The 15,491-nt window shown below is 42.5% G+C and overlaps 1 protein-coding gene across 6 annotated transcripts; it reads left to right on the forward strand.

The window, feature by feature from the left end:
* Window positions 1-626: 626 nt before the first annotated feature.
* On the forward strand, window positions 627-15,452 carry FAM200B (family with sequence similarity 200 member B). 6 transcript variants are annotated; one of them, XM_047798983.1, is made up of 4 exons: window positions 635-714; window positions 10,341-12,290; window positions 13,465-13,518; window positions 13,936-15,452. In XM_047798983.1, coding segments are annotated over exons 1-4 (2,070 nt in total). In that variant the 5' UTR covers window positions 635-649; the 3' UTR covers window positions 13,937-15,452. The 6 variants fall into 6 exon arrangements, with proteins under 6 accessions (XP_047654943.1, XP_047654940.1, XP_047654939.1 ...); XM_047798987.1 differs by lacking the exons at window positions 13,465-13,518; window positions 13,936-15,452 and having other exon boundaries at window positions 627-714; window positions 10,341-10,848; window positions 11,888-11,992; XM_047798984.1 differs by lacking the exon at window positions 13,936-15,452 and having other exon boundaries at window positions 633-714; window positions 9,586-12,290; window positions 13,465-13,644.
* The last annotated feature ends 39 nt before the right edge of the window (window positions 15,453-15,491 follow it).

Here is a 15,491-nt window from a genome sequence, read left to right on the forward strand (position 1 = left end):
TCCCCCTTGGCAACCACAAGTCTGTTCTCCAAGTCCATGATTTTCTTTTCTGTGGAGAGGTTCATTTGTGCCTTATAAATATATATTTAATGTGTATTTTAGATCTATTTAATGAAATGCAGGTTTACGTTAAAAGTCAGTACACTGCTAACCTAAGGAACCCTACTATGAATATTAAATATAATATGGTTCTCTATATAAACAAGGTAAATGATGTAAGAATTCAAAAAATCTCTATAATTCTCTTACAAAGACTGACAAAAATCAGCGTGCTCACTAGGGTAGGAGCGGAGCGGAGCGAGGAGGAGCGACGGGGGCCCCGGTGCCATGCTCCTCGGGTGGTAGGTGCGGTTCAGCGCCGCCAGCCCCTTCGCCTGGTTCTGGCGCTGCTGCTGCGCCAGCTGGAAGGCGTCCTTAACCTGCAGCAGCCTCTTCTCCATCTCAGGGGCACCGGGACCCAGCTTGGACGAAGCCTGCCCAGCGTTCCGGGGGCAGCCGGCTCGGCAGACCCTGTCGGAGTCTCCATAGCGACGCCCCAAACTCTGGTCGGCCGAGGGCGTGGCTACCGCCAGAGCTTTCAAATAACTCCCGCGGGGGAAGGAAATACCGCGAGACCGCCGCGAGAGCAGCGGCGCTCTCGGTTTCGCTCATGCGCAGAGGGCTGAGCCAGCCCTTTGCTGGTTGGAAGAGGGATATCTGTCTGTGGGTGCGGAGGTGAGACCGGAAGTGGTGTTGGGTAGGGAACGGGAAGGGTGAGGGGGACCGCCGGTCGGCAGGCGAGGCTCAAGGTTCCCGGCGCTGGGCTGGAAGTGAGAAGGATCAAAGGTAGCCTCTGGTGGGAGTGGTTTGGAGTCTGCTAAAGGGAGACATTTCCGGGTTCGTTGGACGGAGGCACGTTTTGGTTTTGCTCAGGGAACGAAGGCATGTCTACCGGGGAAGGGGGCAGCGATCCGTTACCCGAGGGGAGATATCCTAGGGTCGGCCGAAAGGGCCAGGCCGAGGTTCTTGGGCCTAGTTGGGTCCCTAGAGGACGGAGGAAACTGTAATTTTCTGGGAAGAGGGTTACATTCTAATCTACTTAAAGCTCATACCTGCAAGTTCCTGCCCTTAAGGCCTAAGTCCTAATATGTGCGCAATGACAATATAGAAAACAAAGGAGAGGTAGAAGATAAGTTTAGGTTGTTGGTTATGAGACGGATTTGCAATGCCTTCAGCAAGGAATCAAGCCTTAGCCATCCCTTACAAAAATAGAATATTTTTAGGCAGACAAAAAGTAGAAATAAGACTACAACTAATATATGTGTACCCACCACCCGACTGAAGAAATCGTTATTATATAATTGAAGTCCTTTGCCTGCTCCGCTCAATCCCATTCTGTTCCCTAATTAGTTGGATGGTGCTATTTTGCACACCTTTAACAATTGGAAATGTGTATGTCTTTTGATAGCTTTCTTTAACGTTAACTTAAGATTTGTCAGTGTTATGTAACTAGTTCATTCATTGTAACAGCTGAAGTTATTCTCTTATACAGTGAGGCACTGTTTATCCACTTTCTTGCTTTGTTTCCCCCATTCTGAGTAATTGTAAATACTGACATACTAGTTGAGTGGATAAATGCTGTAGTGTTTGAGCAAAATCATAAAGAATGAGTGGGATTTCGGATGACTCAAGGCAACAGGAGGAGTTCCCATTGTGGCTCAGGTTAAGAACCTGACATAGTGTTCCTGAGGATTGGAGTTGCATCGCTGGCCTTGATCAGTGGGTTAGTAAGGATCCCGTGTCGCTGCAAGATGTGACATAGGTCGCTTCTTCCACTTGGATTTGGTATTGCTGTGGTTGCTAGGCTGTAAACTGAAGCTTCATTCAACCCTTAGCCTAGGAACGTTCATATGCCACAGGTGCAGCCATTAAACACACACACACACAAACACACAAACAGAAAGCAAGAGGAAGGTATTCAAGCAAAGGGAATACCAGTCAGAACAAAAGCAGAAGTGTGAAAGTGTATGAAGTATTGTCAAAAACTTCCATAGTCTTAGAGCTTAATATGTAGAACTGTTTGGAGAAGTCTGAGAGGTAGGATGAAGCTGAAATTTAAAGGACAGATTTCCAGTCATGGCTCAGCAGAAACAAATCGGACTAAGAACCATGAGGATCCCTGGCCTCGCTCAGTGGGTCAGATATCCGGGCGTTGCTGTGAGCTGAGGTACCGGTCGCAGACTGGGCTCAGATCTGTAGTTGTGGCTGTGGCTTAGGCCAGTGGCTACAGCTCCAATTTGACCCCTAGCCTGGGAACCTCCATATGCCACAGGTGCGGTCCCTAAAAAAACAAAAACAAAAGGACATTGTCCTGAGAAGATTATACTAGCCAAGAGCCATTAAAGGTTTTTGATCAGAGCTGTATTTTTAGAAGATAATACTCAGAGCATCATGGAGATATGTCTAAGAGGTAACAATTTGTGCCAGAGAATTAAAGACCACACCCATCAAGCATTGTAACAATAATGATCCTTGCGTTAACCATGTAAGGCAGTCATGCCTAAAATCCTGAAACATTTTCCCCGCCCACACATAGTACCACTTTTCTAGACAACTATTTCATACCTTCTTCTGTCAAGCTCTCAGCATTTTCTGCTTCTGACTCCATTTAGCTGTTACCTTGCATCCTCTTTCTGTTAGAAAAGGATTTCCCCATGTTTCTGCCCCACATCTACAGGTTTATACCCTAATACACCATGTCCACTATCACTGTAGGTGAATCGTTTGATTTAGAAGAGAGAGCAAGCCCTCTGAGGATATTTTTGAGGCATTCCCTGGTGGCACGGCAGTTAAAGGATCCTGCGTTGTGACTGCTCTGGTTAGGGTTCCATCCCTGGGCTGGAAACTTCCACATGCCATGGGTATGGCCAGAGGGGGGAAAAAAAAGAATGCTTTTTGAGTATAGCAATCTGAAACAGCTGATTATGAACTCCCAAAGAGGATTGGGTTGAAATGAGACTGGTGAAAATAGAAAAGAATGATTTAAAAGACATTTTTTTGTCTGAAAGAATTAATAGCTCATACCTATAGTAATATAAATGAGATATTAGTGGGTTTTTTGGTGTCTTTTTTTGGCTTCGTTTTCTTTTTTTCTTGGCCATACCCGCAGCATGTGGAATTTCCCAGGTCAAGGACCAAACCCATGCCCCAGCAGCTACCCCAGCCGCCTCAATGACAACGCCAGGTCCTTAACCCACTGCACCTCAGGGGACACTAGATTTTTTTTAAATGTGTTTCTTATTTTCAGGTAGATTTTAAGTGTTAGGCTTTATAAGATAAATCTAAATACAGTTTACGTTTATGTTTTTATAAGACCATTGTTTCTACTACTTAACATTTTAAGTAGAATTAGTTTTGAAGTAGGAAATCATTGATGATCCAGTTTTAAAGAATATGTTTTACTAACCCTTGTCTCACATATTCCCAAATTGTTCAAATATGGTTTGGTAACTTACTTTTCACTGACTAATAAAAATAGAATGTGCGTGGATGGTACAGTTTACGACAGGTGTCATTCATTCTCTCATTTAATCTTGCAAAGACGTTTATTGAGTACCTACCATATGACAAACACTGTTGTAGCGGCAGGTAGATTCTTCTATTTTATTGTCTTTTCAGGGCTGCACGCGTGGCGTATGGAAATTCCCAGGCTAGGGGTCAAATTGGAACTGGAGCTACCAGCCTATGCCACCACCACAGCCACAGCAATGGGGGAATCCAAGCTGCATCTGCGACCTACACCACAGCTCATGGCAACACTGGATCCTTAGCCCACTGAGAGGGGCCTGGCATCGAACCCAAGTCCTCATGGATACTAGTCAGGTTCGTTACCGCTGAGCCATGAAAGGAACTCCCAGGAAGAGGTAGATTAAAAGATGTATTAGTGGAAATCACCACCCTGAAACCATATCACATGACTATATTAATGAACCTGGGTATATAAGAAACTTTCAATTATAAGTTTTTGGTCACTTTAACCAAATTCTCGCCTAAAGAATGGCTTAGCTAGATGCCCAGCGGATTAAGGAGCATTATTACCCTGAATCAGGGTTATCCATCCACAACGGTGTATCCTGGCACACACATCTTAAGCATCAGTGCACACATTTGTAGATTTTTGAAGTTTTGTCTGGAAGGGACTTTTCCCAACAGAACCTGTCTGGGTCATGGAATCACACATGTTCTTAATTCATGGTAATAATATGTATGTGCTCTGATTTACATTGAGTTTTAATAGAATATCTCTCTTTTTTTTTTTTTAAAGTTCCAAGACTTATGGCTAGGCCAAAAACTTCAGGTTTGAACTTATCCCCCCAAACTCCTCTGACTTGCTATTAAGGCACCTTTCAGAGACATAGGTAAAGAAAAGAGAGGGCAAGTGAATGACTTTAGAGGATGTTTTGTTTAACACTGTTTTTCTTTAGCTGTATAACATAAATATCTATAAAATATCTGGAGAGAGGTGGCATACAGGGTAAAATTGTAGCAATTTGAAATTTCATGTGGGAGAAGCATTAAAAACAAGTGAGCATCCGTAACTATGACAGGAAGAATCAGTAAATGTTCTCTTTCAGTTATTAAGGGCAGTTAGATATCTGAGTCATGTTGCTTCAAGGCTGTTGTGACTTGCTCTCCAACTCTTCTTATTCATCGAAGAGATCTAGATGCACTTGCTTTTTCGGCATTTTAATTCTGGTATAATATGCTCTCCATCGTGTTCTGATGCCCAGGAGGCCTCAGCCGTGAACTCTTTAGTTCTGTTAACTACCTTGTCAGACAGGACCTGAGATCTCCGAAGAGAGGTTTTGCCAGGAGTTCCCATTGTGGCTCAACAGGTTAACAACCTGACTATTATCCATGAGGATTCAGGTTAGATCCCTGGCCTCACTCAATGGGTTAAGGATACAAAGTTGCTGCAAGCTGCAGTGTAGGTCACAGCTCAGATCTTGCATTGCTTTGGCTGTGGTACAGACCGGCAGCTGTAGCTCCAATTCAACCCCTACCCTGGGAGCTTCCATATGCCACAGGTAGAGCCATAAAAAAAAAAGAAGAAAAGAAAGCTTTTCCTCTTCTCAGACCAAGGTCAGATATTTGGAACATGTCATCTTTTAAGGAAGACGAAGTCAAAGGCATCTACCAGGCCCTGAATTCTCTCCCATAAGGACTCTCTCTCTCCTTTTTTTTTTTTAGGTATAACCAGGTACCATATACAGTAGATCTGTAGTAGCTGGTCATAGTTAAAGCATTTATAATAATTAATCAAATTGATATTTTCAAGCTCCTAAGGCAACCAACACCTAAAAATGCCGCTACTATAATAAATAAACCCTGACCTCTACCCCTGTTTATAGGTCTTCCTGATGGCACCAACTCTTTATATTATTAAAAACAGAAAACTATGCCAGGAGACTGCCAGCCTAGAGACAAGGTGATAGATTTTGTTCTCTTGCATATCACAACTTAATCCTACTCCGTGTAGCAACAGTTTTCTCACATGGCTGCTGCTGCCACACCTTCCTGGCACATTCCTGAAGCTGCATCCCGGCAACGTTGTGCCAGGATGCCCTTTCAGGCTTTTAGTCTTATAATAAGTCTCTGCCCTTAAATTCAAGATTTAATGCTTGTCCTGTGCCAAACTAACCAGATAGGAGAGTCTTCTCTTGACTCTCCCACATCACTCTTTCTCACCGAATTATACTGAATTGTGTGACACATCTCACCAGTCACCTTTGCTCCTGCCTGTACCTTCAGGCTGTACCTTCAGTTCGGACTCAGTTCTGTTTACTGGCAATTCATATCGGAGACACCATCAGGGTGACTCAGCACCAAAGCAGGCCATCACAACTCATGAAATCCTAGAGCAGTCCCTTTTGCATTATTTGAAGTATTTGAAGTCTCTCAGTGTGTATGAGTAACCTTAACAAAAGTTAGCACCGGTGCAGAAAAAAAATTAAAAAATCGGTATCTCTGCTTTGTCTGTAAAGCATAACCGGTGCTCACAATTTTGGCAAGTGCCATCAACAATGAGCTACACAACATTTGCTGGGATCCTCGTTAAAAACGCACTGTACATGCAGTACAGCAGTCAGGTTCCTTGGTCTTTACCCAAAGGAGTTGAAAACTTGTCTACACAGAAACCTCACACCCAGTGTTTATAGCACCTTTATTCATAATTGTCAAAATCTGGAAGTAACCAAGATGCCTTTCAGAAGGTGGATGGATAAATAAACTGTGTTATAACCAGACAATTATTTTTCAGTGCCAAAAAAAAAAAAAAAAAAGCTCTCAAGCTATGAAATACATGGAGGACACTTAACTGCATATTACTAAGAGAGAGAAGCCAATCTGAAAAGTCTGTATACTGTATAATTCCAACTCTGTGCCATTCTGGAAAAGGCAGAACTGGAGCTGGTTAAAAACAATCAGTGACAGCCAGAGATTGGGGTGGGGATAGAAGAGAGGAATGAAGAGGCAGAGCACAGGATTTTTAGGACAGTGAAAGTGCTCCGTATGATACCACGGTGATGGATGCCGCATTATACATTTGTCAAAACCCGAGAATGTGCAACACCAAGAGGGAGCCCTAATTTGGGATGATTATGATGTGTCAGTGTAGGTTTATCGGCTAACAAATGTACCCCTCTGGTGGGGCATGTCGATAGTGGTGAAGACTGCATACGTGGAAATACTCGGGGTGTCCCTACCTTCTGCTCAACTTGCTGTGAAGCTGAAGTTCTTTTCTTCTTCCTTTTTTTTTTTCTTTAATGGCCACACCCCCAGCATGTGGAAGTTCCTAGCCCCGGGACTGAATCTGAGCTACCGCTGCCACCTACACCACAGCTGCGGCCATGCTGGATCCTTTAACCCACTGCACCACAGCAGGAACTCCTGAAGTTACTCTTTTTTTTGTCTTTTGTTGTTGTTGTTGTTGTTGTTATTGTTGTTGTTGTTGTTGTTGCTATTTCTTGGGCCGCTCCCGCGACATATGGAGGTTCCCAGGCCAGGGGTCGAATTGGAGCTGTAGCCACCGGCCTACGCCAGAGCCACAGCAACGCGGGATCCGAGCCGCGTCTGCAACCTACACCACAGCTCACGGCAACGCCGCATCGTCAACCCACTGAGCAAGGGCAGGGACCGAACCCGCAACCTCATGGTTCCTAGTCGGATTCGTTAACCACTGTGCCACGACGGGAACTCCTGAAGTTACTCTTTAAGAAATAAATTTATTAATTTCTAAAAATGCACCATACATGATGTACTCCAAGTCCCCTTCAAGTTCGCATTAGCCCATGTGAATGTAATTAGTGAGGCCTCCTAGAAGAATCTCACCAAAGCTATGGCCTTCTCCCTCTGGTGACGTCTTTTCATCCCCTGTGATCCCTCCTTCAGAGCTGGCTTTGTTATTAAAAGATTAGCCTCCCACATAAATATGGTGACAGACTGATGAAAATTGATGGCATTCAGATAATTTGTAGCACATTTTTGAGTGTTTCCTGGTAGTCCAGAAGCCTATGCCCTACTTGTGTACTGTATTATACTGTTTCACTCATAGGTGAAGGATGGGTGATGGCTAGAATGACAAATATTTAGTATGTCCTGCAAACTGAGGGATTCCTGGCTTCCTCTTAAGTAATTGGGGAATCCATTCACTAGGCAAGTAGTAATAGTAATCTCAAGATATGGGTGTTTCAGCTTTACCCCTAGAAGAACTCATGGAATGCAAAATTTATGTTGAAAAATAACAGGCCTTGGAGTTCCTGTCGTACCTCAGTGGTTAATGAATCCTACTAGGAACCATGAGGTTGCGGGTTTGATCCCTGGCCTTGCTCAGTGGGTTGGGGATCCAGTGTTGTCGTGAGCTGTGGTGTAGGTCAAGGACACGGCTCAGATCCCACGTTGCTGTGGCTCTGGCATAGACGGGGCAGCTACAGCTCTGATTAGACCCCTAGCCTGGAAACCTCCATATGCCGTGGGAGCGGCTCAAGAAATGGCAATAAATAAATAAATAAAATAACAGGCCTTATGGGGAAAATAGGATTAGGGCCAAACTATACAACTTTGTAACTTTGTAACCAGAGCATAAAATAAAAATGATTCACAGGGGACTTGTTTTAACCAGGTATGATAAGACTGTCACGAAGTTAGTAGTTTTTATGCTCGCAGATCCCTAGAATCAGATAGGGTATTCTTACCATGCCAGCAGGGTGGCATCATAGAGAAGCACCAGGATTGGTCAGGAGGGAGAGGGGATGGCAGAAAATGTGGAAAAGCCTGTGCTGTGGTTTTCTAGGGAAGGAATTGGCGAAGCAGGTAAGCATGTTTCAGATTAGCTTTCTGAACAATTTTATCAGGCTTGGGGGCATTGGGGCTGTCTCTAGTTTCTGGCTACTTGGCCCTGGGATGATCAGGCCAGGGGAATAATCTCGACAATTAGAACCTGAGGTTGGGGGTGGAGTGTGGGTGGGGTGGGCTCTGGATTGATTAATTTGCATATAGAAATTTTGCTAGGATGAGCTATTTGCTATCAGTCCAGTTGTTTGCTGTTTCTAGGATTTAGCCAGCTCTGGGAGGATTCATCCCTCCCTGACTAGTGAGAACCCAGGTGCCAGAGCATCAAGAATACAGAAAATGAGAAAACATAGAGGGGAGTTCCTGTTGTGACAAATCTTACTAGGGACCATGGGGTTGCAGGTTCAATCCCTGGCCTCGCTCATTGGGTTAAGGATCCGGCATTGCCGTGAGCTCTGGTGCAGGTCACAGACGCAGCACAGATCTGGTGATGCTGTGGTTGTAGCGTAGACCGGCGGCAACAGCTCTGATAGACCCTTAGCCTGGGAACCTTCATATGGCTGATAAAAGTATTAACACTGTGAATATGTTTATTTATTTATTTATTTTCATGGCCACACCTGTAGCATATGGAAGTTCCTGGGTCTGGGGTCAAATCCGAGCTGCAGCTGTAGCTGCAGCGCAGCCAGATTGTTTTAAGCCACCGTGCCAGAGTGGGAACTCCCCAAGATGTTAAATTTCTAACAAACACTGCGGTAATTGTAAGATTTTACTTCCCTTCCCCCCCCCAAAAAAAAGTGGCTTTGCTTGATGGGGAGGTTTGTAAGGAAGGTGCTGCGTTATGCAGTTATGCAGATAAGACCCAAATAGCCTGAGTTTAAAGAGAGCAATGCAGTAAGTACTTTCAAGATGGGCAGGGCCAAACTGAGCTGAGGAAGTGGGTATGGTGAAGGAGCTGTACCCCTCCACGATTTGCTGTGTTTACCTTTATCACTGTACTTTGCAACTCCTGATGCCAACTTCCAGGCCTTACTGACTCCATTTTTTTTTCTATCTCCCAATCTTTTTTGCTATCTCCCAGTCTTGGTTGTGGTGATTTGTCTTACAGAAATGGGCCTAAGCCTGTAATACATGGTGATGAGGAGAGCTACTGACTTTTCACTTTAGCACCTTGGGTATTGTAAAGGTCCCTAGAGCTGGCAATCATATTTGTCTGTATTGTAATGCTTAATGTCATATCTCTGGTCTTATTCCCAGGTCAAGGATACATTCCAGGAAAGTTTTAAAAAATATATCACCAGCTCCAACTTTATGGTTGATCTAACCATGGAAAACCTCATTGGATCCTCACTAGATCAGACCATGACTGGCACTCTGAAAAGTATGAGGAATGAGAATCTGAGATATATACCTACCACTTCAAGAAAGTTCCTATATCAGCCAGCAGTTTAGCAGATCAGCTAGTTTCTTTGATCATCAAGCAGACATAGTTAGTTGAGCTACCAGCCCAACAGAGGAAAACGTCTCTGTATCAGTGTTTTTCCCATTCTGAGTGTTACCCATTTCGTAGGTCATGAAATCAATTTTATGAGTCACAACGAACATTTTTTTTAAACAAAATAAAATGCAAAATATCAGAGTGCTTGTATGAATCCTTTGCCAGAATTATGCACGTTGCAAGGAATACTAAAGTCAGTTTCACTATATGAAAAGATATTTGATGGGGGGGATATGATGAGCAGAATGTACATTAAGAAAATGGTTTTTCAGTTTGTCTCCTAATAACTTGTTTGGTTTTCATCATAATGAGGTTGATTGTGCAGCCTGGTTTTATGTTACCATGACTTGCAACTGGATATCAAATCTGAGATGTTCAACTGAGATTCAGTTGCAAACTGCTTTTTTGGGGAAGATGTTATCTAGGCTATAAGTATATATACATTTGAGTTAGTGGCAATTATAACATTTTATTCAAGAATTGCTTTTAAAATGGATCGTGTCTTTTTTAAAAGAAAGAGGAATAATGAAACAAAATATGCAGAAGCATGTTCAAGTTCAACTGTTGGATCCAGAAGTGTGAATGATGACAATCTTAAGAAAAATATTGACTCTCATCTGCAAACATCAACTTTTGAGCCACATTTCAAAAAGAAAAAAGTAAGTGCAAGGCGTTATAATGAAGATTATTTAAAATACGGTTTTATCAAATGTGAAAAACCCTTTGAAAATGACAGACCTCAGTGTGTAATTTGTAATAATATTCTTGCAAATGAAAGCTTAAAACCTTCGAAATTAAAACGGCACTTAGAAACTCAGCATGCTGAGCTTACTGACAAGCCTCTTGAATATTTTCAAAGAAAGAAAAAGGATGTGAAGTTATCAACACAGTTCCTGAGCTGTTCTACTCCTGTTAGTGAGAAAGCCTTATTATCATCATATTTAGTGGCATATCGTGTGGCAAAAGAGAAAATGGCTCATACGGCTGCTGAAAAAATTATTCTCCCAGCCTGTTTGGATATGGTGCGTACAATTTTTGATGATAAATCAGCTGATAAATTAAAATCAATTCCTAGTGATAGCACAATATCACTGCGAATTTGTACAATCGCAGAACATTTAGAAACAATGCTTATTACTCGGTTACAGTCTGGAATAGATTTTGCAATCCAGCTTGATGAAAGCCCTGATATTGGAAGCGGTACGACACTTTTAGTCTATGTCAGATATGCATGGCAGGGTGATTTTGTGGAGGATTTTTTGTGTTGTTTAAATTTAACTTCACACCGAAGCGGGTTAGATATTTTTACCGAATTAGAAAAGTGCATTGTTGGTCAGTATAAATTAAACTGGAAACACTGCAAAGGAATTACAAGTGATGGAACAGCAAACATAACTGGAAAACATAGCAGAATAATTAAAAAATTGTTAGAAGTTACCAATAATAGTGCTGCGTGGAATCATTGTTTTATACATCGTGAAGCTTTAGCGTGCAGAGAAATGCCACAGAATCTCATGAGAGTATTGAAAAATGCAGTGAAAGTTGTTAATTTTATTAAAGGAAGCTCACTAAATAGCCGACTCCTTGAAACATTTTGTTCAGAGATTGGAGCTAATTATACCCATTTACTGTATCACACCAAAGTGCGTTGGTTGTCGCAAGGGAAAATCCTAAGCAGGGTTTACGAACTCAGGCGTGAGATCCACGTTTTTCTCACGGAAAAAAAATCTCATCTGGCAACTGTTTTTGAAGATGATATTTGGGTAACGAAATTGGCATATTTAACTGATATTTTTGGCATTCTTAATGAACTAAGTTTAAAACTACAGGGGAAGAACAGTGATATATTCCAACACGTCGAACATATCCAAGGCTTCCACAAGACGTTATTGTTGTGGCAAGCAAGGCTTAAAAGCAGTCGTCCGAGCTACTACATGTTTCCAAGATTTTTGCAACACATCGAAGAGAATATTATTAATGAAAACATTTTAGAAGAAATAAAACTAGAGGTATTATTGCATCTCACGTCTCTCTCTCAAACTTTTAACCATTTCTTCCCAGAAGAGAAATTTGAAACTTTAAAAGAAAACTGTTGGGTAAAAGATCCATTTGCTTTTCGAAACCCCGAATCAATAATCGAGTTAAACTTGGTGCCTGAAGAAGAGAATGAATTACTGCAGCTCAGTTCTTCATATGCCTTGAAGAATGATTATGAAACCTTAAGTTTATCAGCATTCTGGATTAAGATAAAGGAAGACTTTCCTTTGCTAAGTAGAAAGAGTGTCCTGCTCTTACTACCATTCACGACAACGAGTTTGTGTGAACTGGGGTTTTCAGTCCTAACCCAGTTAAAAACGAAGGAAAGGAACGGACCGAATGGTGCAGCAGGTCTGCGGGTAGCGGTTTCCTCCTGTGTCCCAGACTGGAATGAACTCGTGAACAGGCAAGCACACCCATCAGTTAGGTAAATCTTACTTGGTTTTTGGTTTGCATTTCCTATTTTGTGATTTTTTTTCTGTGTTGTATTTACATGTTAACATAGCATTGTATGTGACAACTTTCTCTTTTTTGTTATATTTAAAAACTAATAAAATCCTGTAATTTTCTGTCCATTGAACCAAAATCTGATGAACTTCTATGAAAGGTCAGGAACCCTTCTAGAGACGTTTAGGATACAAAATAAGGAAGACAGAGATCATTTCTCTGGTGGAGCATATGGTCTGGCAAGGGGAGAGAGTGAACAACATAAATTAGCTTTATAATATTTAGAAGGTAGTAAGTGCTGTGGAAAGTGGTAAGAAAGAAGATCCAGGAACTATTTGCGGGCCAAATTTTGAATGGCTCGAGACATAATAGGGCTTCTGGGTTTTTGTTAGAAATTGTGAGATGGAGAGCAATGGAAACATTCTGGGGAGGAGAGACATGATATCAGGTCTTAGAAAAATCCCTCTGGGAGTTCCTGTTGTGGTGCAGCAGAAACGAATCCAACTAGTAACTGCGAGGTTTCAGGTTCAGTCCCTGGCTTCGCCAATGGGTTAAGGATCCGGCGTTGCCCGAGAGCTGTGGTCTAGGTCACAGATGCGACTAGGATCCCGAATTGCTGCGGCTGTGGTCTAGGCCAGTGGCTACAGCTCATATTCAACCCCTAGCCTGGGAACCTCCACATGACACAGGTGTGGACCTAAAATAAATAAATAAATAAAAATGAAAAAAAAAAAATACTCTGACTTCTCTTGAGAATAGATTGAAATAAATGTTGCCTCTTTAAAAAGGTCTTTCCTGGAGTTCCCGTCGTGGTGCAGTGGTTAACGAATCCGACTAGTAACCATGAGATTGCAGGTTCGATCCCTGGCCTTGTTCAGTGGGTTAAGGATCCGGCGTTGCCGTGAGCTGTGGTGTAGGTCGCAGACGCGGCTCGGATCCTGAGTTGCTGTGGCTCTGGCGTAGGCCGGCAGCTACAGCTCTGATTAGACCCCTAGCCTGGGAACCTCCATATGCTGTGAGAGCAGCCAAAGAAATGGCAAAAAAGACAAAAAAAGGTCTTTCCTAACCACCTTACATCCTTCATTATTCTTTTTTATGTCTTTGTTTTCGTGGTAGTATATAACTTGTAATACGTGTATTTATTTGATTACTAGTTCCGTCAGGTGCCACCTTGGAGCAGAGGTCATGTCCATCTCGCATGATACCTAGTAAGTGGACCTTCAGTTTACATGTGATGAAGAACAAATGAATCAGTGATCTCTAACACCTGCAGCAGGAGGTCATGTTCCCTGGAATAATTATTAAACATACAGCAAATTTCTTTGCCCTTTTTACATTTTTTTTAAATCTGATTTTGTCCATTAATGGCATTTTGTCCATCAATGGCATTGATTGATGTTGCTTCCTCACTGTATTGCTGAAAATTAAGCAACTTATATTGCTTAATATGTCTTCCTCAAACTAATTTCACCTGCTACCTCTAGATGTATTTCCTCACCCCACTGGGTGATGTTTCTTTTGACATGGTCTCTCTCTAAAATCATACAGGTTAGCAGTCCTTTCCTATCAGCCACTTCTAGCATTGTTGTGATTCTCGATTCTTCAGATTTTCTATTCTATTACAGGTGATTCCCCCTCCCTTTTTGGTGCTCAAAGTGTCGGAAGACAATCCTCCATGAATAGCTCACATTTCTGCACAGTCTCCATCCTCTGAATGAAAGTATTTGCGTCTGAGTTAAGAATGTTTATATAAGGAGACATTCCAGGACGGTGAAGATGGAGATGTCTTCTTCCTTGGAAACATCCCAGGGAAGTAAAGATAACGGCTTTTCCTTCCCTCACTGGAGACACTTGTTTGCCTTCCAGGAATACTAAGTAATCTCTCTGTAGGAAGGATGAGAAGATGTACGGCAAACCCATAAAACCCTAGAGTCTCCAGTGGTGCCGCCACTGTGTGCAAAACTAACACACCTATGAGAATGGGGCACCGGGAACCAAGCCGCAATGCTGATCTGGCTGGTTTTTTTGTTTGCTTGTTTTTTGTTTTTTGCTATGAGTGTTAAATTGTATCTCTGACCCCAAGGTCTCACATCAATATATGGTCATTTCTGCAAAATTCCTTTTACCACATATGGCAACATGTTCTCAGGTTCCAGGGATTAAGACCTGGCCATCTTCAGCAGGACCATCATCCAGCCTATCACATCCACCCCTGGGCCTCAAAGACTTAACATGCCCCACATGAGAAATACCTTTGCCCATTCCAAGGCCCCCCAAAGTTTCATCAGATGATAGCATCCACTCAAGCCTAAAATCTCATTTAAGTCTTAGCGACTCAAAACTCTCAAATCTCATATCGAATCCTCTAAAGTAGGTATGGGTGCAGTTCTGGGTATGATGTATCCTGTGGCAGAATCCTCTCTACCTGGGAATCTGCGAAGTGAGAAGGCAAGTTGGTGCTCCAAAAACGCAGCAGTGGGACAGGCATAGGGTAACTTCCATCCTCCTTCAAGAAGGGAGAAAATGAAAAAGTCACCGGCCAATCACTTACAAAGTCCACCTAGGCAAACTCCATTAAGTGGCAAAGTCCAGGACCCTTTGGCCGTGGTTGGTGCCTCAGTCCTCTGGACCTGTGACTCCACTCTGGGGCTCTCCACCTTCGGAATCGTCCGTTTCCATGAAGAGTAATGTCAGCCACTGAGTAGTTTTTATTAACCAGCTTTGTGCCTGCGGAATTTTGAGAGTCTGACAGGCTTTTCATTTTCATCCTCGGCCCCCTTTGGTCCAACCTGACAATGTTTTTGTTGATAGAGGATTCTCAAAAATGTTGTGGGTCACAGAGACTCACTCCATCAGGAAAGAGGCTACTCTGCAGATCTTTCCTGAATAATCTCATCTCTTGTTTGGCTTCTGCTGAGGTAACTGAGAGGACCCATGAGTCACACACTCTTTCAAAGAACCCCTTGTGTACGTGAATGCTCTAACCTCTTGGACTTTCCAAGCACTCGCAAAAGTCTATCCACACTTAAGAGATAACTTTTCAAATATATTTTACCACAATTTAAAGGAAAAACTTTATTAAAAAAAGAAGTCCAATTGCATCATTGGCTTTCTCTCCGTAGCTCGCTTTCCTGACAGTGGATTTCTTTTTTTTTTTTTGTCTTTTTTGTTGTTGTTGTTG

Source organism: Phacochoerus africanus, chromosome 10 (genome assembly GCF_016906955.1).
Source record: "Phacochoerus africanus isolate WHEZ1 chromosome 10, ROS_Pafr_v1, whole genome shotgun sequence".
NCBI classification, from domain to species: Eukaryota; Metazoa; Chordata; class Mammalia; order Artiodactyla; family Suidae; genus Phacochoerus; species Phacochoerus africanus.

What these genes read in the sequence shown, in the direction of transcription:
- FAM200B (XM_047798983.1), top strand. Translation starts at nt 650, where the DNA reads ATGCGCAGAGGGCTGAGCCAGCCCTTTGCTGGTTGGAAGAGGGATATC. An exon ending in ATCTGTCTGTGGGTGCGGAG is followed by an intron (nt 715 to 10,340) that starts GTGAGACCGGAA and finishes CTTTTTTAAAAG; the next exon opens with AAAGAGGAATAATGAAACAA. An exon ending in CAAGCACACCCATCAGTTAG is followed by an intron (nt 12,291 to 13,464) that starts GTAAATCTTACT and finishes TTTGATTACTAG; the next exon opens with TTCCGTCAGGTGCCACCTTG.